Source organism: Danio rerio, chromosome 9 (assembly GCF_052040795.2).
Source record: "Danio rerio strain M-AB ecotype USA chromosome 9, GRCz13ab, whole genome shotgun sequence".
Lineage (NCBI taxonomy): Eukaryota > Metazoa > Chordata > Actinopteri > Cypriniformes > Danionidae > Danio > Danio rerio.
Window position 1 is genome coordinate 44,676,198 of NC_141029.1, and position 19,924 is coordinate 44,696,121.

The following is a 19,924-nucleotide window of genomic DNA, read 5'->3' on the forward strand; positions in this document are numbered from 1 at the left end:
ACTTTCTATGAAAAGCATAATAGCGTTAGTGCATACTCTATGATACCTGCAAGCTCAAGCTTGGCTCTGGCATCTTTCTCCTTAGCAACTATTCTGTATTCTCCCTGATCACGAGGTCTGATCTCACAGACCTGCAGCCTGTGAACTTTGCCCTCACTGATCATCTGGTATTTGTCACCCTGGACAATGATCATGTTGTTCCTCATCCATTTGACCTCAACTCTGTCCTTATTTAATTCAGCTTCAAACACAATATCTGATCCTGGGGGCTCAAACACATCTGTAGGTGGCCTGACAATCTCAACTGGAATCTCTGTTGAAGAAAAAAGAAAGAGTAAGCATAAGCAAATCAAATAACTTGGCTATACTATTTGATTGTGGATACAGGTAACAGGTTGTGAGAAAAATTACCTTCAACAAAGAGACGTGCCCTTGACCTTTTGTCTTCCACTCCACAGGCATATTCACATTCATCGTCTGGTCTGCACTCCTTGACTACGAGCTTGCATTCTTTTCCATCTCTTTCCAAATGATATCTGGAAAAAGTGAGTATAAACTTTAGCAAATGTTTTCACATTATCACAAAGTAATAAAATTGATAAAAAGTTCAAATTCACCTTGGTCCTTCTCTGATTTCACGTCCGTTCCTGTACCATTTAACGTGAGCTTTTTCCTTAGACAATTTACAAGTGAATTCAGCATCCTCAAACTCAGTGATGGTTTGGTCTCTGAGCTGAGCGGCGAAGTCAGCGGGGGCTTCACTGATGATCAGTTCGGCTGTGGCCTTGTCAGTACCAGCAACTACAGTGTATTCACCTTCATCTGCAAGACTGCAGTCCTTAATGGTCAGAGTGTGCTTGTCCTTGTCCACACGATACAGAATGCGTTTGCTTAAAGTGATCTCTTGACCAGCCTTCATCCACTGAACTGTCACATTTGGTCTGTTCACTTTGCAAGTGAAAGTAATGGTTTTCTTTTCCTCTATTTCACAGTCCTCCAGTGGCTCAATGATCTTGAGGGCTTCCTCTGTGAAAGCAAAAAAAAGTATGCAGTATGTGTAGAATTAAACATTGTATAAAAAGGTAGACATATAACAATGACATACCATGTACGCTGATGTTAGCAGAACACTTGGCTTGCTCTCCGCGTTGGTTTGTCAGTGTGATGGTGTAACTGGCTTCATCTGATTTTTCTGCAGCTTTGATTCTCAGCGAGAACACAGTGTCTCTTTGAGCCATCACAAACTTGCTACTCTCAAACATTGTCTCATTGTTCTTCAGCCATTTGGCTTTAGCTCCCTCTGAGTTCACCTCGCAGTTGAGAACAATCTCTTGTCCTTCCTTTACTTGGGTATCCTTGAGGGGAGTGATAATCCTCAGTTTTTCTAAAGAGACAAGTAAAGATACACATTTTTAGGCAAATGCTTCAACAGAAACATTATAGAAAAATACAAAACAGAAAGAAAGACAGCAAACAAACAAAACAAAACAAAAAAACTTACCTATTACCAACAAGTTTGCTGAAGCCTTTACAGAGCCAATGTTGGCAGTGAACGCACCCTCATCTTTCAGCTCACAGTTTTTAATGATGAGGGCCCTCCTCTTGCCATCAACGACGATTTCATACTTATCATCAGTTGTAAGTTCTTTGTCTCCTTTAAACCATTTGACTTCATAGTTGTCTTTTGACACCGAGCAAACAAACTCAGCCTTTTCACCTTCAACGGTCTCTTGGTTTTGGGGTCTGGCAATGAATTCAGCTGCCAACTCTGAAAAAATTAGTTTTAAGTACATCAATAAATAATTCAATCATTGCTATGATTATTTAGTACATCATGATTTACATCACACACATTTATGAGTGAGCTTTGACTTTTTCCACAGTCATTTGAGATGGGTGTGGATTAAAAAATAAATAAATAAAAAATTTATAAAGATTGCAATAAAATGGCACTAGGATGCTAGACAATTCATACTACAATTCATTCTTTTTTTTTTTTTACTTTTCCAGCCATGAAAATAAATTTTACTTTGCAGTTGCAGAACTTTGGTTCTTTTTATTTTTACTTCCAAATAAAACAAAATTTAGGTTTTAAATATTGCTATGTGAAAAAAATAAAATAATGAATGTTATTTTAAAAGATTAATCTTACAAAATACATTCCATTATACTGGAAGCACATGGATGCTCCATCCATAGAATTGTGGAAAAAAGAAATATTGAACTGTATTGAACTGGAGAGACTAACATATATCATCATTGGCAAGCAGAACTTTGACTATCTTTGGGATCTATCTATCTATCTATCTATCTATCTATCTATCTATCTATCTATCTATCTATCTATCTATCTATCTATCTATCTATCTATCTATCATCTATCTATCTATCTATCTATCTATCTATCTATCTATCTATCTATCTATCTATCTATCTATCTATCATCTATCTATCTATCTATCTATCTATCTATCTATCTATCTATCTATCTATCTATCTATCTATCTATCTATCTATCTATCCATCCATCCATCCATCCATCCATATATATATATATATATATATATATATATATATATATATATATATATATATATATATATATATATAACTTTATGTAGATTGTGTTTGCAAACATGCATTTTTATTTTTTACTGTATTATTGTTTCTATTTTGTCATTACTTTTCGATTTATTATTTATATTTATTTATTATTAGTTCATTTACTTATTTTATTTCTTCCTTTTTTGTTGTGTTATTTGAACAGTACAGTGTACAGTGCTCAGCATAATTGAGTACACCCCATTTTGAAAATGAATACTTCGATCCATTTCTCAGTGAATATAGGCAATGCATTTTGGTGGATTTAAACAAAACAGATTTCTTAAACAGATATATTTATCATAATACTATTTTAATCACCAATAATATTTAGAAATCGAAAGATAATACAATCAAAAATGTAAAAAAAAATGTAACTGTTACATGTATTTTGCTTCTTTTCATTTTACCTATTTTTTCAATATAAAAGCTTATAATTTTATTATAAAAGTGAATTTGAAAGAATCTAAGCTTTACCACTGATCTTTAGAGTTCCTGTTGTTTCCGAAGCAGGGAGCTTGCAATGGTACTCTCCAGCATCATCCATACGAAGGTCCTGTATGATGAGAATTCTCTTTTTTCCATCAGCAACATGTTCATATCGACCACCCTCAGGGATCTCCTGGTCACCTTTGTGCCATGTGACCTCTGCACTTGGTTTTGAGACCTCACAAACCATCTTAATGCTGTCAGTTTCTGTACCCTCAACATTGGCAAGGTTCTTTGTGAATCTAGCTTCCTCCTCTGCACAGTGAAAGAAACTGTCATTAATGCTTGACTTCAGCTTGGCTACTATAATAAATGAAACAAAACTCACCAACAACTGTCAGCATTCCAGAGGATTTGGATGTCCTTGCATCACATTCATATTCTGCTTCATCATCAAACACTGCCTTGCTAATGATGAGAATACGCTGTAATCCCTTGGCAATAATCTCATATTTTTTGCCTTTTCTGATTTCAGCGCCGTCTTTGAACCAGCGAACCTGTGCAACAAAAAATTAGGAATTCATCCTGTCTTTATCATGAGTTTGGGTTAGTGCTGTTGTTAAAATAAAAATAAATTTTGAAACTTCAAATTATATTGCTATGCTAATTATATAATTTACAATTAAAACAAATGCATTTGTTTCATTAGTCTTTTAAACTCCACACAGATTCTGTTGTAAATACCTTGGCACTTTCACGGGACACTTCGCATTCAAACTTAGCAGATTCCTTCTCCTTAACCTCAACATCATGAAGAGGCTTAGAGAATTCCACAAATGGAGCTAAAAATAGATGTACACATTTGTTACACAAATTCATTGTTTCACTCAAATGTTTACATGCCAGATTTTTTTTTCTGAAGACTTACGTTCAACATTTAGGAAAGCAGATGTCTTAAACTCCTTTGCATCACAGGTATATGTCTTGGAATCATCAAGGCTACAGTCTTTAATGATCAGTCTTCTTATGCGTCCCTCAGCCACCATCTCATGCTTCTTAGTTTTACGGATTTCCTGTCCATCTCTGAACCACTTCACGTCAGCCTTTTCCCTGGATAGTTCACACTCCAGAATGGCAGTGGCTTCCTCCTCAACAGTCTGGTCTTCCAAGGGCTTAGAAAACTCCACTGGTGGCTCTGTGATATGAAACATGATAAATGTTAAAAACCCACTGAGAATAAACTATTATTAACATCAAAGACTAAATTAACAATATATGATAAAATAACAATAATTACCAAGGCAACATTTTATAAAATAAATAAAACTTAAATGCAATTAAAATGTTCAAAATCTAAAGGCTAACAGAAAGGATAACACAATTTCTACAATTTAAAATTAAAACAAAAACAAACAATTCAATTAACAACTTATTCAAAATATTGCTAAAAATTTCTCTTAATTTTACTCACATAAAACAGATGTGTAAATATTTTTATTTATTTATTTAATCATACCATTGACGGTAAGTTTGGCCTGGGTCACAAAGTCTTTAGCAGTAAGTTTTACTTCCCCAGCCTCTGTCATTATGACATCTCTCAGGGTCAGGGAGTGCAGTCTTCCTTCAGCCCTGGTTACCACCTGCAAATAGCATAGTACTTTATTTAATTTTTTGTTTGCTCCTTTACTGGTTGCTTCATCGAAATGATCTTTTTACTGTTTTACTACAAAAGCAAATTACTATTAAGCAACTGGTATGTGTATGTATATATATATAGATAGAATAGAAGTGAGAATTATTAGCCACACTGTTTATTTTTTCCCCAATTTCTGATTAATGGAGATTTTTTTCAACACATTTCTAAACATTTAGTTTTAATAACTCATTTCTAACAACTGATTTATTTTATCTTTGCCATGATGACAGTAAATAATATTTGGCAAGATATTTTTCAAGACACTTTTATACAGCTTAAAGTGACATTTAAAGGCTTAACTAGGTTAATTAGGATAACTAGGCAGGTTATGGTAATTAGGCAAGTTATTGTATAACAATGGTTTATTCTGTAGACTATCAGAAAAAAATTTAAAAATTAGCTTAAAGAGGCTGATAATTTAAAAAAATAAATAATTTTAATAATTAAAAACAGCTTTTTTCTAACCAAAATAAAACAAATAAGACTTTCTTTATAGGAAAAAATATTATCAGATATGCTGTAAAAAAATTCCCTGCTCTGTTAAACATAATTTGGAAAATATTTAAAAAAGAAAAAATAAATTCAAAGGGGGGCTAATAATTCTGACTTCAACTGTATATATATGCATGAAAAATATCACTGCCTTTATATTTTAAACATATTTCATCGAATGTCTATAACTAACCCTATACCACCTCCACTTCAACAGCACTTTTGAAGAAGTTAAAAATAACCAGAAAGGCGCCTACAGGGCAGACTGGACCAGTGTTATCATAAAAACTCCAGCAAGTACTGCCAGAAATCCATATATGCCAACAAATATTTATGAAACGCTTTTCACTAAGAATTGTCAACCTTGACCAACAAAATATACATTGTATGTACACTGGTAATCTACAGTCTATTATAATATTCAGATGCTAAAGAAGATACAGTTACTTAAAAAAGGTAAAGATGCTGCAATTAGCCAAAAATAAATAAATAAATAAATAAATAAAAAGTTTAATCTTAAGAAAAGGAACTTACCCTATCACTTGGCTCCATTTTTGTTGAGCCCACAAACCATTCAACAGGAATGTCTTCATATGAGAGCTCACAGTCAAAGGTGGCAGTTTCTCCCGCAGTGACAGTGACATCACGTAGAGGTCGGAGAAGGCCAATTGTGCGTGCTTTAGAAGCAGAAAAAGCCATCCTTAGTATTACCAAGAGACAATTCTACTACAAACTGTCATAGTGCTCTAGTATTAAGCTACAATTAGCAAGACAGAAGTACTACTCAGATTTTCGGTTTATCACACAGGTCCCTGGATCATTAGCAGGTTGAAATTCCTTGCACTGCCTGTGTTCAGATAAACTAGGAGGCATGGTTCAGTTCTGCCTATAACCCCCATCCTCTCCTGATAAGGTATGGGGTTGCTAAAATAGTCTTGACTTCTGATTGGCTGCTTACTCATTCCCACTATGTTATCTGTTGCTGTCCTTCAGCATATATTGTTTTACTAACTAAACAAGAACAAACTTTATTAGAATCAAACTTATAACAATTATTAATAACTGAAACAATTGTTTTTTTCCCCGCTAATAATAGTAATAAGAATAATAATAATAAAGAATAATTTCGGAAAAGAGCTCATTTCTTTTAATTTTTTGGTTAACTCACCTTTCACTCTAAGCTGAGCAGTTGATTTAGCATTAGCAGCACTGAAGTCCACAGCACCAGCCATGTCCATGCGAACATTGTAAAGGATAAGCATGTGTTTGGTGCCTTCCTCCTTAATTTCGCAGTCCTAATAAATAAACAAAAACATGCTTGAAAAATAATTTAGCACAGAGACCAATTAACTGTAAATGAGGTTTAACTGCAAAATGTATTGAATAAGAAAACATTCAACCAAAATGAAAACTGTAATGATTAAAGGTCCCATGAAGTTCTTTGAAACCTGCATTTTTTTTGCGAAGTTTAAACTAATCTTAACTAAAACATGAAGATATATTAGCTCCTCTCTTTTTTAAAAGCAGCCAATAGCATTTTATTTTTATCACAGCTGTGGCAGAGAGAGTTGTTGAGTTTAAACGCATAAAATAAAAAGCAAACAAGATATGTCAAATACTAAAGAGCATTTTATTGGTCAGAAAATCTGATGAGAAGCTCAAGTAAAAAAAATCATTGATCCATTCATGTGTCAATGTTTATATTTTCTAAATGTGTATTTTGTCACTGTTTTGGAGCACACTAGCTTATAGATATCCTTAAATCTAACCTAGTGATTCAAACATCTAAAAAAAAGACATATATGTATTTAAATTCCACAGGACCTTTAATACAAAACATACATTCAAAATTATATTTAGAAATGATTATTATGAAATTCATTGTTACAAATATAATTCTATTTAAATTATTCTAATTATTCCAACACCGATAAACAGCAAAACGCATCTGTGCTAAACTGCTATTGAGAAATAACTATTTGGTATTTTTGAGTAACAGAAATTACAGGTGACTGGTGCAGGGCGTCTCCTTTGAGTTTCCAGTGACCGTGAACATCTTCCTCAGAGATTTCAGTCTCAAAGCGAGCAGTCTCTGTCTCTGTGACCTCCACACTATACAGTGGGCGTGATATCTTAATATCACGTTCTGCAAGAGAATAGGAGTGGATAAGGAACCAGGTTATGGAATTTCTATCTATATTTCTGTATATACAAAGACTTAACGAATAAATACATGAATAAAGTTACAAACCTTCAATGTTAAGTTTGGCTGCGGTTTTGTCAGAGCCACAGTCACACACATATTCGCCAATGTTTCCCTTTTCTGCCTTCTTTACTGTCAGGATGCGTTTCTTTCCATCAGCCTTGATGAGGACGTTCTTGGAGGGAGTGATCTCATTGGTGTCTTTGAACCATTTCACCTGAGCAGATGATTTGCTCACTTCACACATCAGGACAACCTCATCCTTCTCTACCGCGGTGTAATCCTGCAACTTGGTGGTAAAGTAGGGTTCTCCCTCTGTTGAAATTCAAGGGAAAATTAAGTTAATCCATTATTTATCAGTATTGGAGAATGCTGTAGGAGAGTCTATGTTTTTTTAAGCATACCAAGTACAGTGAGCATTGCCTCAGAGGTTTTTCCAAGAGCCTCAACTTTAATGAGAGATGTGTCGTCAATAGACACCTCTTTGAAGGACAGAGTATGAATCTTGCCATGCTCAGACATGTGCACCACTTTGCTTGGATGCAGACGAACATCGTTCTTGTACCAGGTGACTTGGATCTTCTCATGAGAGAGTTCAATACTGAACTCTGCAGTTTCACGCTCTTTAACGGTGACATCTTTAATGGGTCTGACAAATTCCAGACGAATTCCTGAGTAGAACAATAAATGCAGATCAGAAAAGTTTTTAAAAATAATGACTGCTGTTCATCACGCAGCAGATAACAATGTGTAATATAGTATTATAATTACCCTGAATAACAAGTTTGGCAGATGTTCTCTTGTCCTCGGCTTCAAACATGTACTTGGCCTCATCCTCATAGGCAACGGATTTGACCACTAAAATATGTCTTTTCCCTTCTGCGAGGATTTCAAACTTTTCATCGACTTTCAACTCCTGAGATCCCTTTAGCCAGCGGACAGTTTTAGCTTCTCTTGACAATTCAATCTCAAATCTTGCTTCATCTTTCTCATACACTTGTACATCGCTCAAAGGCATGACAAAAGAAATAGGCAACTCTATGACAGAGAAGAACGGAAAGATTAGATTACAAAACTAAAATAATCTATATAACATTAAAGACATTTTCAGTAGTAAGTTTACAAATTTAAATACCTTTAACTTTAAGGTTTGCAGAACACTTAGCGTTTGCTCCCTGGAAGGTAACCTCTCCAGACTGGGAGACTCTGCAGTTGTAGAGTGTTAATGTGTGTTTTGCCCCATCCTCAATAATTTCAACATCCTGTTGACAAAATAAAAGTTAGAAAAAAAAGACCTCTTTTTAAGTTGCAAGTTTAGTATGTCCATGTAAAAAGACTTGTTAATGCAAATATACTCACAGGTGATGCAGATAAGACATCGCCCTTCAGTTTCCACTGGCCATGGACATCATCTTCGGAGATTTCCACCTCAAAACGTGCCGTCTCACCATCAAAGAGCTCAACACCATAAATTGGTTTGACTACTTTGATGTCACGAGCTTGAATAAAATAAAATTTGTTTAAAATAAATCGCTATTTTGCATTTAAAAAAAATAGCAAATATAACACAATACAATTTTCAGTCTTTGTACTGCAGATAGGATTAAGATATAGTATGGGTGTACAGATCCCAACTCAGGAACACACATGACCCGCAGATGAATAACTTTTTTGAACTTGTAGGTTAATCCAACATTTATAGCAATTGCAGATAGATTGCCTCCGACACCATTCAAATCATGTGTATGAAAGCATTTTGGCTTCCCTGTAAAATATAATGATGATGAAAAAAACTGTGGTTAAACCTAAATGGTTTCTTAGGCTATTAATTAAAGGGGTTTCTGTCACTGCTTGTTTATCCTGCATTAACACATTCAGTGTAAATGCTGCACAATTAAACATTAAAAGATCGTGATCTCAATTCAAACCCGCACAACATGAATGATAGATGATTAAGATTTGCATATGTTTATTAATCCTTTGAAGCGCTCCATTCAAATCTGATTTTGATCGAGAGAGATTTAGTTTTTACAGTTTTTTAGTTGGTTACAAACAATTTAAAGTTCAGATATAAGCACTGATGTTTATGGTAAAGATTAAAATCACCATTTAATGGGACTTGACGCTGGTGAATGTTGCAGCAATTTCATAGTTTGCCCAATAGGTGGCGACAAACAACTATTAGAATTATGTCACTGAATAGGTTTTCAAAATGATACACTTATAATGCAACATTAAGTTTTATGTGTGAATTGTTGAGTCATTTATTTAAAATAAATATGATATGTTGTACAAGATGTTATTTTTCTATATTTAGCATTATCAGCAACAGTAAACAAAGATCATATTTTATATTGAATATTTTCCTTTTTTTCAGCTGGTTCTTTTTTTAAATATATGTTTTTTTATTAAAATTACAAGTTCTAAGTTCTGTTTGCTAAAACCAATGGTTTTTGCAGTAATATTTTTGTATAAATGGAAAGCAATTGACTTCTCCCTTTTTGCTGATCCAAAAAATGGTCCGATCAGTGATTCAAAAACCATAGTGTGATTTGAATCGTGAGATTTGTACACCACTAAAGGATTGTATCTAGCTATTACCCAGTTAACTATGAGAAACCCTGATTACATACCTTCAATGTTTAGGTTGGATGAAGTCTTGTCTGTTCCACAGTCGCAAACATATACTCCTTTGTCTTTGTTCTCAACTTTCTTCAGATTAAGGATTCTTCGTTTGCCTTCGACTTTTATGGTAACCATCTTGGAGGCTTTAATTTCAATTTCATTGTGGAACCACTTCACAGGAACATCCCTACTCAGCTCACAGTCAAACGTGACTTCATCTTTCTCAACTGCAGTGTAATCTTGTAACTTGACGGAAAAAAATGCATCGCCCTCTGTAAAAACAGATTGCCATGTTAAAATTCAGAAACTGGAACATGAAAAATGATCTACGCAATATATATATATATATATATATATATATATATATATATATATATATATATATATATATATATATATATATATATATATATTGGTTAAAAACAAAAATAGGGTTGAGAATAAGGGAATAGGGGACAAGAATTTGTTCATTTGATGAAATAAATATGATAAAATAAAAATACAATTACCTATCACCAGCAGATTAGCCGTTGTGAATATTCCTTTAGCTTCTGCTTTTATTTGGCAAGTATCATCTAGTGATACTTCTTTTATTTCTAGTGTATGTTTCTTTCCCACCACACTGGTGAACACAGTTCTGCTTGGATGCACTTTTATTTCATTTTTGTACCATGTCACGGGGACATTCTCATGAGAGAGCTCAAGCTCAAATACAGCTGTTTTACCTTCCTTCACTGTTAGGTCCTTTAATGTTGAAGTGAAGTTCAGCCTCATACCTATGACATTAGTTTATTGCATAAAAAATTTACTATGGGCGCAATAAATGGTTATACAATAAACTTGGAAAATGAGTGAATTTATTAGTGAGTTTATTAGAAAAGTAATTTTATTAGCATTTTTGTTTATTATTTGTTATTTGTTAGGCTACTCATTAATAAACACGCTTGGTTAAATTTTGTCAGAAAATAATTTGACCAACAGTTCACTAACCAAGATGATAACCAAGACTTACCCTCTACTATCATTTTTGCTTTTGACGATTTTCCCAAGACCTCAATACTGTATTCTCCCTCATCCTCAAAGGCACAGTTATTTATAATGAGTATGTGTTTCTTTCCATCATCAATGATTTCATACTTATTTCCTTGTGTAATAATATCAGAACCTTTAAACCAAATCACTTTAGATACATCCTTATTGATGGTGGACTCAAACTTTGCCTGTTTCTTTTCATGCACAGTAACGTCTTTCAGTGGGACTGTGAACTCCATTTCCAACTCTGGTAGGCATGAATGAACATTGTCCATAGCAATCACTCATCCACATTTGAAACACAGAATTTGTCTTTTATTTTGTTTAAGAAAAACATTCATTGTTCTCTTACCTTTCACGTTGAGCATAGCACTTGTCACAGCATTAAGAGCTTGATATGTAACTTCGCCAGCCTGGTCCAGCTGAACATTCTTGATTGTGAGGAATCGTTTTGTTCCCTCAGATCTGATGTCGCATGTCTAAAATAGATTTTAAAATTACATTTAAAATAAAAATAATTCTTATATTCATACTGCTAGCTGGTACATTTCTCAGATGAGAATTTAAATTCTCAAAACTACCTGTTCAATCTTCACATCATTAGTTTATCCTACTCAGTTTTGCGCGTATGTTTTTTTATGCACATTTTTAAAATGTATGTGCATCTTGGCATTTCCATCCAGCTATTTTTATACACATAAAAAACTGGTTGATGGAATCGCCAAGATGCGCATAAATTTTGAAAAACATATGCGCAAAACTGAGTAGGATAAACTTTTTATTCCATAAGAAAAGATATGCATAAACTACGACAAAAACACTTTTACCAAACAAATTCCAGTAAGCGTATTAAAAAAAGTCGATTTTAAAAAATGTGATTTTGTTATAAAAGATTGTGTGATGATTAAAATGTGTGTGAATGGAAAAACCAGCAGGTGGAGCACATTGTAAAATATCTGAAATGTTATTTTGGTCATTCTAAAATGTCTTAACCATTTCAGTATTAGTGTTTACTATATCATTAATTACATTCACAATTGTCAAGATCGCCTGTGCTTCTAGTCTGATGCCTTTAAACACCACCGCGCATTCATTGCAAGTCAGGATTGTCTTCTGAGGTGCAAGTCATTTACTAAATAAAGAAAAGATTGACCCAGCTTCTCCTACTGCAGCAAATTCAGTTTTTACTTTTGATATAGGTGACCGTTAATCAGAAAGTGACAATTTTTTTCTCTTTGGCTACTTATTATATGCGATATTCCAGTTATGCACATACATTTAATTAGCATCTTTGGATGGAAACACAGCTATTATCACTTGTGCACATTAAAAAACAGCTTCTCAGTTTTTTTGAACAAGTTACAAATGCTTTGGTACTACCATGCAAATGATGATGAGGTTTCCTACATTATAAGTAGCTTATGTCATGTTGATCAAAATGTTTTATAATAGTTCTCTGTTGAATAGTCTAATTCCCCACAACTGCACTGCATGATGGATTAGCGAAAAAGGGTTTCACACTGCATGACTTAACAATAGGAGAATTGCAGACAACTGTGTCTCGTTCTACAAACACAAGTGACATGGAAACAACCCGAGTTCACGTAGTATATCTTTAGTAATTAACTACATAATAAGAAAAAAGCCTTTATTGGGGTAGAACATGAGCTTATTTTGCTCACATGGCCTTTGAGAGGAATTAGCAATTTCTCCTCAACTTTATTCTTTTTTGACCCAGTTGTAATATTGCTCAGATGACAAGTCAAACAGGCACAGCTGCTCCTGCCAAATTTCCACTAGTTTTCCTCCATTTCTCAGGTCCAAATACAGCGAAAAGAAGCACTTTTAACTTCTCCCCCAACCACAATGACATAAAGGCTTCTCATTCTGATGGCACTGACATGCTCATTGACACAAATATTTATTTTTGAGAGATTATCTAATGATTTTGATCTAGATACTAATGCATGTTGTTTTGAGAAATTCACTTACTGTTTTGCAAATTTCAATTCTGATCTGAGAAACGTACCAAAGTGTTTGAGAAAAACTGTAAAGTAAATTCCCCAACATGGCGAATAACTATTGGAGCACACCTTTGGAGTTTAAATGGAGTCTTACCGGTGATCTTGTCAGAACCTGTCCTTGAAGTTTCCATTCTCCAGGCACATCATCCTCCGAAATTTCAGTTTCAAAGTTGGCTTCAGTTTTCTCAACCACCTCCACACTAGCAAGAGGCTTCAGGATCTCAGCTTCGCGCTCTGAACAGGTAGAAGTTGTATACAACCTTTTTAGTTGGTAGAACAGTCCACAGTCATTGTTTATATTTATTTATATATTATTTACATACCTCCAAGCGTTAGCTTTGCTGCATATCTGCGGCCTTCAACCTCTACAGCATACTCAGCAACATCATCAGGCTGGGCATTTTTAATTGTAAGGGTGATCTCTTTACCCTCCTTCTTCACCTCAGTCTTGTCTGTAGGCTCATTAGGGATTTCGTCATTACCCTTGTACCACTTCCAGTTCGGGGTTTCCTTAAAGAGCTCGCCCTTGAATGTAGCAGTGGACTTGGGTTTCACATGCTGATCCCGCAATGGTTTCACTAACCAGTCCCTAACGATCTCTGTTGAATACATGCATGGGTGAATTCAAAAGGGCTGTGAATTCACCAAAAGAAATTGCCAAAATAGATTAAATCAAATACATACCAATAACCTTGACATTTGTTTCAGTTTTGATGTTTTCACACTCGCATGTGTAAACACCAGCATCATCATCGTTCATGTCCTGGATTGTGACGGCACGCTGCAGGCCAATAATATTGATTTGAATTTTGCCAGGAATCTCCTTCAACTCTTTTCCGTTCTTCTTCCAGACCACATCTTTGTCCTTGCTCAATTCACAGGTCAAATACATTGGCTGTCCCTTGAGCACGGAGGTCTCTTCTTCCAGATTCTTTGTGAATTTCACAGGTAATTCTATATAAGAATAAATAAGAAATGCAACATTAACGATAATACATTTTTTCTAGACTTTACAGAGCGCCACAACATCAATGTTAGAAAGAACAGAAATTACACATGGAAAAATATCAGTTGCAAATACCTTCAACTACAAGTTTAGCTGTTGAGGTCTTCTCCTTGTTGCCAAGCTTTGCAACACACGTGTACTCTCCAGTGTCTGAAAGCTGTACATCAATGATTTGCAGCTTGCGATCTTTGCCATCAGATGTGAATTTGTGCTTTGGACTCTCCCTGATATTGCTCCCGTCTTTCATCCAAGTGGTGATAGCAGTAGATGGAGAGATCTGGCACTCAAATACAGCAGAAGATCCAATAGACTCAGCCTCTTGCAACACAATATCTTGAAGCTCCTTCACAAACTTCAAGGGGACAGCTTTGAGCTGGAACCCAAATGGTGATTCTCCAGGTGGCTTATCACCACCACCACCAGGTTTCCCTCTACCCCGTCCAGCATCACCAGGAGATGGAGTTTGTCTTGCTACAATAATAATAATAATACAATTTAACAATTTTGGGCCAGCGACAAGTTATTAAATTATGAACATCTCAATGCACATTATGAACATACGTCTCAGTCCTCTGCCTCTGCCTGGGGCTGGTTCCTCCTTTGGCTTTCCATCTATTATTGAAACAATGTTATTCTAGTAATTAAAGCTTAAAATGTTAAATTCAAGATGTCTGCTTTGTTGGTAGACTATGAATACATTTCAATGATTAAATAAATGGGATTAATGACAATTATTTAAACAAAAAAAGCTCAGGACAAATGAAAGCCATGAAAATGACAAATGAAGATGAAGGAACGAATGACAGAGAATGACAGTGAAACACATATTTGACAGACAAACGGATACATTACAGAACAGGACTTATCAACATATAACATTACATCAAGAGGGTACGATGAATCAAGAATGAAAGAAATTCAACAAACAAGAACAAACAACATCAAAGGAATGACATGAACAAACGAAAGGAAGGACAAACAAAAGACAAACATTAGAAAAATGAAGATGTGTTAAAGGGTATGTTTGAAGTTGGGTTGAGTGGATATTATTTGGAATAATTGTAAGGAGCGATGAGAGACCAGTTGTGAGCATTTGGTGTCACCATCTCACCTTTCTTGTCACCCATTCCTGGGGTTTCCACAACCCCATCCTCCAAGATGTCATCATAGGTTTCAGACCCATAACTATCCTGAGGAGTAAGTTCCCATCCCCAAGTTTCTTCCTCTTCATTATCCTCTGCATCCTGCTCATGTTCATAAACTACCTCCTCTTGCTGTGTAGGAATCTTTTGTAGCTCCAAAACACTAGGTGACAACTCCTTCACCACTGGCACCTTGCCTTTGTTTGTTTTCAAAGGAGGTTCATTGATCGTCTTTTCTTCTTTGGGGGAGACTGCCTTTGGGACCTTCTTCAGAATTACTGACTCAACTGAATCTTTTGGTGAAGTTTTCTGGGGTAATTTTGCACTAGATTTTCTTTCCATTGCAATTTTTTCAGTGGGTTTAGGTTTTGAAATCTCAGCTTTTGGCGAGGGAGTCTTTTTAAGTTCCACAGGTTTTAATAATATTTCCTTCTTATCCTCCATTTTCTTTGGTGTAACACCAATCTTTTTTGACATTTCTGGTTTATCATCACTTCTTGGACTCTTTTTAATCAGTGATGTGACTTGAGGACTTGGTTTATCTACCTTTGGCGATGGAGTTTTTTCTGCAGTTCTTCCTTCTACAGGTTTTAATGATACCTCTTCTTTTTTTGCTTTATCTACTGGAATACTTCCATGTTTTTTGATCATTTCTTTCTCTTCTTCCTTGGGTCCTTCCTGTGTCGTCTTTTCTGGAGTAGACATGCTCTTCATTGGGAGATACTCATGTGGTGGCTCTAGCTGTTTGATCTTTTCAGTCTCTTCCTTTAATTTGTCACTTTTTCCTGGTTCTTTTACCTGAATGTGAGGTTCCTTTAATTTTTGATGTGGTACTAATTTCTCGAGCTGTTTATCATCAATTTTCTCTTTTTGTTCATTAGGAACTTTTTCAGCAGTTACATTAGCCTGTGATTCTTTGGAAAATGGTTTTAATGTAAAAGTTTCTGGCTTCTGATCTTGTGGTGGAATTCCCCTTCCTTTCTTTGGAAATTTCATAGGTTCTTCAGAAATTTCATCTTTAGCAACAGATAATTTTGGCATTACAGATTCTTCAGCTTTTTGGTCTGTAGCTGCCACTTCTATTTTCTTCTTTGAAAGAGGCTCGTCTTTTAAAAGTCTTTCATGTTTTTGAACACCAATACTGTCTTTGCTTCTGTCAATGTTGCTGTCTTTCTGTGGACCAGCAACAGCTTTATCTGGTTTTTCAACTGGTTTTAATTTCACAGCCTCCTTTTCTTTCTCAGCTGGTATTGATCTGATAACCTTTTTTAGAGTTGGTTGAGGTATCTCAGGTTCCTTTTCTTTTGGAATTTTAGTTTCCTTTTTACTTTTGAATTTATCTTCTTTTACTCCCATTTCAAGAGTCATTTCTTTCTTCTCCCTCACATCCTTGTACTCCTTTTTCTTTTCTTCACACTTAGACAGTTTCTCAGCTTCTGTAGATGTTTCATAAGACCAAGTATCTTCTGTGACTTCATAACTGCTGCTAAGTTTGACTTCAGTAACAGCTTCTGAATACTTCATCTCATCTGCAACTATCTCAGCTTTCTTAACATTTCGTAGAAGTGCTTCTTCTTCTGTTGATGGTTCTTCATGGTGAATTTTGATAGCTTTCTTAAGTGATATAAGATCACGATCTTCCTGATGTTCCTTGGATCTTTTGGTTACTTTCTTTAGAGTTGCCATTTCAATTTTTCCATCTTCCTGAATGTGAATTTTACTTTGCTGCTTAAGAAGTGCTTGTGTGGTGCTAGTTGTTTCTGAGACGATAAATGTCACAATATCACATAACATGGACAGTACAATCAAGACATAAGACACATGTACACCCAAAAGGGTTGAAGCTAAAGTAATCAATGTAATCCTCTTTTTATCAATTTGTAATTAAGATGACATTAACTTCAACCCTGAAAACGACACTGACTTAAATGTACAGCATACAAATAAACTGCAAAAACTAATCAAAATAATTGGTAAAAATAAATAAACATATACCAAAAATTAAAAATAAAAGCGACAAAACATACATAACACCAAGCTGACATGTGAACTGTGATGCCTGAAAAGCTGAGTTAAATATGTTTGAGAAATAAACCTTGGACGATTGATTTCTGGAATGTCAGTCACAATGTAACATACCTTTGGGAGCAGGTCCAGGAGCTGAAACGGGGCCCTTGCCTGCATCTGTTTCAGAAATCATTTCAGATTAATACGATAACCACAAACATAAAAGATATAAAAGGTATATTTCAATCGCATCACCATTTACTCTCCTATTTTTTTTTCTAAGTCTTTGCATAACTTCACAGTATGTCTATGGAATTCAGAAAAAAATACCTGAAGCGAAATATCCAAATATCTATTTTTCAATGAAAATGAATATTCTGTCATTGTGTCATGTGCAATTTTGTTTGAGTATTTTGTGTCTTGACAGTCCCTGGTCTTTATCTAATTTCATTTTTATAAAAGACAGTATATCAGCCATTCTACTAATATCTCCTTCAAGGTTTTTAAAATACAAAAGAAAGTAATGGAGGTTTGAAAAGACATTAAGGTAAGATCAACTTTGAATGTACACATTAACTTATGGTACATTTTTAAACATCATTAGCCACTTCACAAACATAACTGTGAATAAGAAACATAAAACATTGCCAATGTCAAGTAATTATATTCGGACAAACATGTAATCACACAACAAGATTTAAAAGATAAATATTAAACACATAAGACATTGAAGAGCACAAAGACACGTTAAAGCTATGGAACACCAAAACAATAACATTTGGTAAAGATGACATGAAAACAGGCACTCTACCTGTGGGAGGAGAGACTTTTTGTTCAACTGGAGTTGCTGTTGGCTTTGGTGCCTCGGGAGATGGTTTCTTTTCAACAGCTGGCTCTTTAAATAAAACAATACCACAATCAAAACCAACAACAGTGAAATAAGCAGAATAAGAAGTTATCTGACTGGACAGGGAACACTTAAAGATGAACACAAATAAGAACAATCTCACATACTAAAGGTGAAGACCAGCAAAATGCTTTCCAGTTTTGCTTTACCTTTAGGGGGAGATATTATTTTCTTTTCGACCAGAGCCACAGTTGGCTTTGATTCTTCAGGAACTGAGGTCTTTTCAACAGTTGGCTCTTTAAATAAAACAGTGACATAATCACATGTACGGACAACATCGAAAAATGTGGAATAAGATGTTATTTGACTTGACAAAGACCATGTAAAGATGTGCAAAGAAAAAGATTGTTAGACTAACATCAAACAACACATAAACACATAACAAAGACAAACAGTTCAGAAAATAACTTTGCCACAATGAATACCTTTTGAAGCCACACTTGGCTTTGGTGCCTCGGGAGATGGTTTCCTTTCAACAATTGGCTCTTCAATTAAAACAATACCATAAGCACAATTAAAAAAAAAAAAAAAAACAAGCACATGTTGAAAAGGTGTAACTGGAGTGACCAAAGAAAATATAAGTATTATGACAAGAGAAGAGAAAAAAGACAGTGACTTTTATCACAGGCTTTCTTTCAGTTTTGTTGAATACCTTTTTGTGGGAGTGATGTGTTCTGTTCAACTGGAGCCACAGCTGGCTTAAGAACATCTGGTTCAGGTTTCCTCACTATTTCTGATTCTTTAAATAAAATAAGTAAACCATGGTCACAATCAAGAAATAAAATGTATAGATAATTTTACAAACACATTATCACACACTGATTTAAGAACTAAAGAGAAATAGCACCAATTCTCACAGCCCTCCGTTATGTACCTTTTTTAGCTGATACAACTTCTGAAACAAGTTCTGACACAGCCTGGGTCTTCTCATCTAATTAAGAATTTTGACATATTTAAGATAAAAGACACTAAAGAAGAACTTGCTAATGCAAGTGCAATGTATAAAGACAGATAAAACTAAATCACAATTGCCTATTCGGCAAATACCTGAAGGCAAATAAAATCAAGTAAAGACTGCAATATACCATTTGAGGCATTTGCTGAAGATTATAATCTTTACCTCTTTCAAGTGCGTTACGCTCTTCCTTCAACTTTGTTTCAGTTTCCTTTGGCATCACTACCGGTGATGTCTGAGGGGTTTCTTCCTGGTATCTCTTGTTTTCATGAACATATTCTTGCATATGAACTTCTATTTCTCTCTGAATGGCCATTTCTTTTCTTGGGCTATCGTCTATGTTTTGCAAAGAGACATTTTTAGCCATTTTCTTTTTATCTGCCACAGTGTCATGCTTTTTTAATGGTGCCTTAATGTTGGGTTTCACCACAGTTTCTGGAGAGGTTTCAATAGTAGATGTCTCTAATTTCCTTTCCTTTTTCTCAATGAGGATTTCTTGTTTGGTCTGTTTCATCTCAGAAATCTCTTCTGTTTTTATTAGTTCAAAAGAAGGTTCTGGCTTCTGGCGAAGCTCTGTTTCAACTATCCTCAAATTGTCAGATGGTGATTCTGTACTGTGATGACTTGCATCCACCTTTACAACATGCTCATGATGAAAAAATAAATCCTCAAGTTGAGAAGGCATGTCTTCTACAATTCCCTCCTTCAACAGCCTTTCCTCCATGCAAGTCTTCTTTGTAACTTCCACAGTACAGGGAATTTGGTCAATTTTCTTCTCAGAAGCTGAAAAGACTTTAAAGATGAA

General features: G+C 34.9%; 1 protein-coding gene across 50 annotated transcripts in view; it reads right to left on the reverse strand.

Moving 5' to 3' along the window:
* Positions 1-19,924, reverse strand: part of ttn.1 (titin, tandem duplicate 1) — a 140,935-nt gene that overhangs the window by 78,081 nt on the left and 42,930 nt on the right. For 20 of the 50 annotated variants that reach the window (XM_087268351.1, XM_087268345.1, XM_087268343.1 and 17 more), the window contains 35 exons: positions 19,285-19,911; positions 19,039-19,095; positions 18,817-18,903; positions 18,590-18,649; positions 18,314-18,400; positions 18,069-18,152; positions 17,390-17,434; positions 15,220-17,010; positions 14,670-14,720; positions 14,184-14,579; positions 13,787-14,056; positions 13,426-13,701; positions 13,197-13,336; positions 11,431-11,557; positions 11,059-11,325; positions 10,556-10,822; positions 10,055-10,318; positions 8,781-8,920; positions 8,557-8,683; positions 8,193-8,459; positions 7,826-8,092; positions 7,470-7,736; positions 7,225-7,364; positions 6,387-6,513; positions 5,753-5,895; positions 4,547-4,670; positions 3,959-4,225; positions 3,775-3,872; positions 3,419-3,587; positions 3,079-3,345; positions 1,502-1,768; positions 1,106-1,384; positions 618-1,026; positions 412-536; positions 47-313 (listed from right to left, as the gene is read on the reverse strand). Coding sequence is in view for 14 of the 50 variants with exons in the window: in XM_087268361.1 (XP_087124487.1) it covers positions 47-313; positions 412-536; positions 618-1,026; positions 1,106-1,384; positions 1,502-1,768; positions 3,079-3,345; positions 3,419-3,587; positions 3,775-3,872; positions 3,959-4,225; positions 4,547-4,670; positions 5,753-5,895; positions 6,387-6,513; positions 7,225-7,364; positions 7,470-7,736; positions 7,826-8,092; positions 8,193-8,459; positions 8,557-8,683; positions 8,781-8,920; positions 10,055-10,318; positions 10,556-10,822; positions 11,059-11,325; positions 11,431-11,557; positions 13,197-13,336; positions 13,426-13,701; positions 13,787-14,056; positions 14,184-14,579; positions 14,670-14,720; positions 17,390-17,434; positions 18,069-18,152; positions 18,314-18,400; positions 18,590-18,649; positions 18,817-18,903; positions 19,039-19,095; positions 19,285-19,911 (6,855 nt within the window). In the remaining 36 variants the exon portion in view is untranslated. The remainder of the gene's footprint in view (positions 1-46; positions 314-411; positions 537-617; positions 1,027-1,105; positions 1,385-1,501; positions 1,769-3,078; positions 3,346-3,418; positions 3,588-3,774; positions 3,873-3,958; positions 4,226-4,546; positions 4,671-5,752; positions 5,896-6,386; positions 6,514-7,224; positions 7,365-7,469; positions 7,737-7,825; positions 8,093-8,192; positions 8,460-8,556; positions 8,684-8,780; positions 8,921-10,054; positions 10,319-10,555; positions 10,823-11,058; positions 11,326-11,430; positions 11,558-13,196; positions 13,337-13,425; positions 13,702-13,786; positions 14,057-14,183; positions 14,580-14,669; positions 14,721-15,219; positions 17,011-17,389; positions 17,435-18,068; positions 18,153-18,313; positions 18,401-18,589; positions 18,650-18,816; positions 18,904-19,038; positions 19,096-19,284; positions 19,912-19,924) is intronic. The other 30 variants (XM_087268353.1, XM_087268352.1, XM_087268350.1 and 27 more) reach the window with 4 other exon arrangements.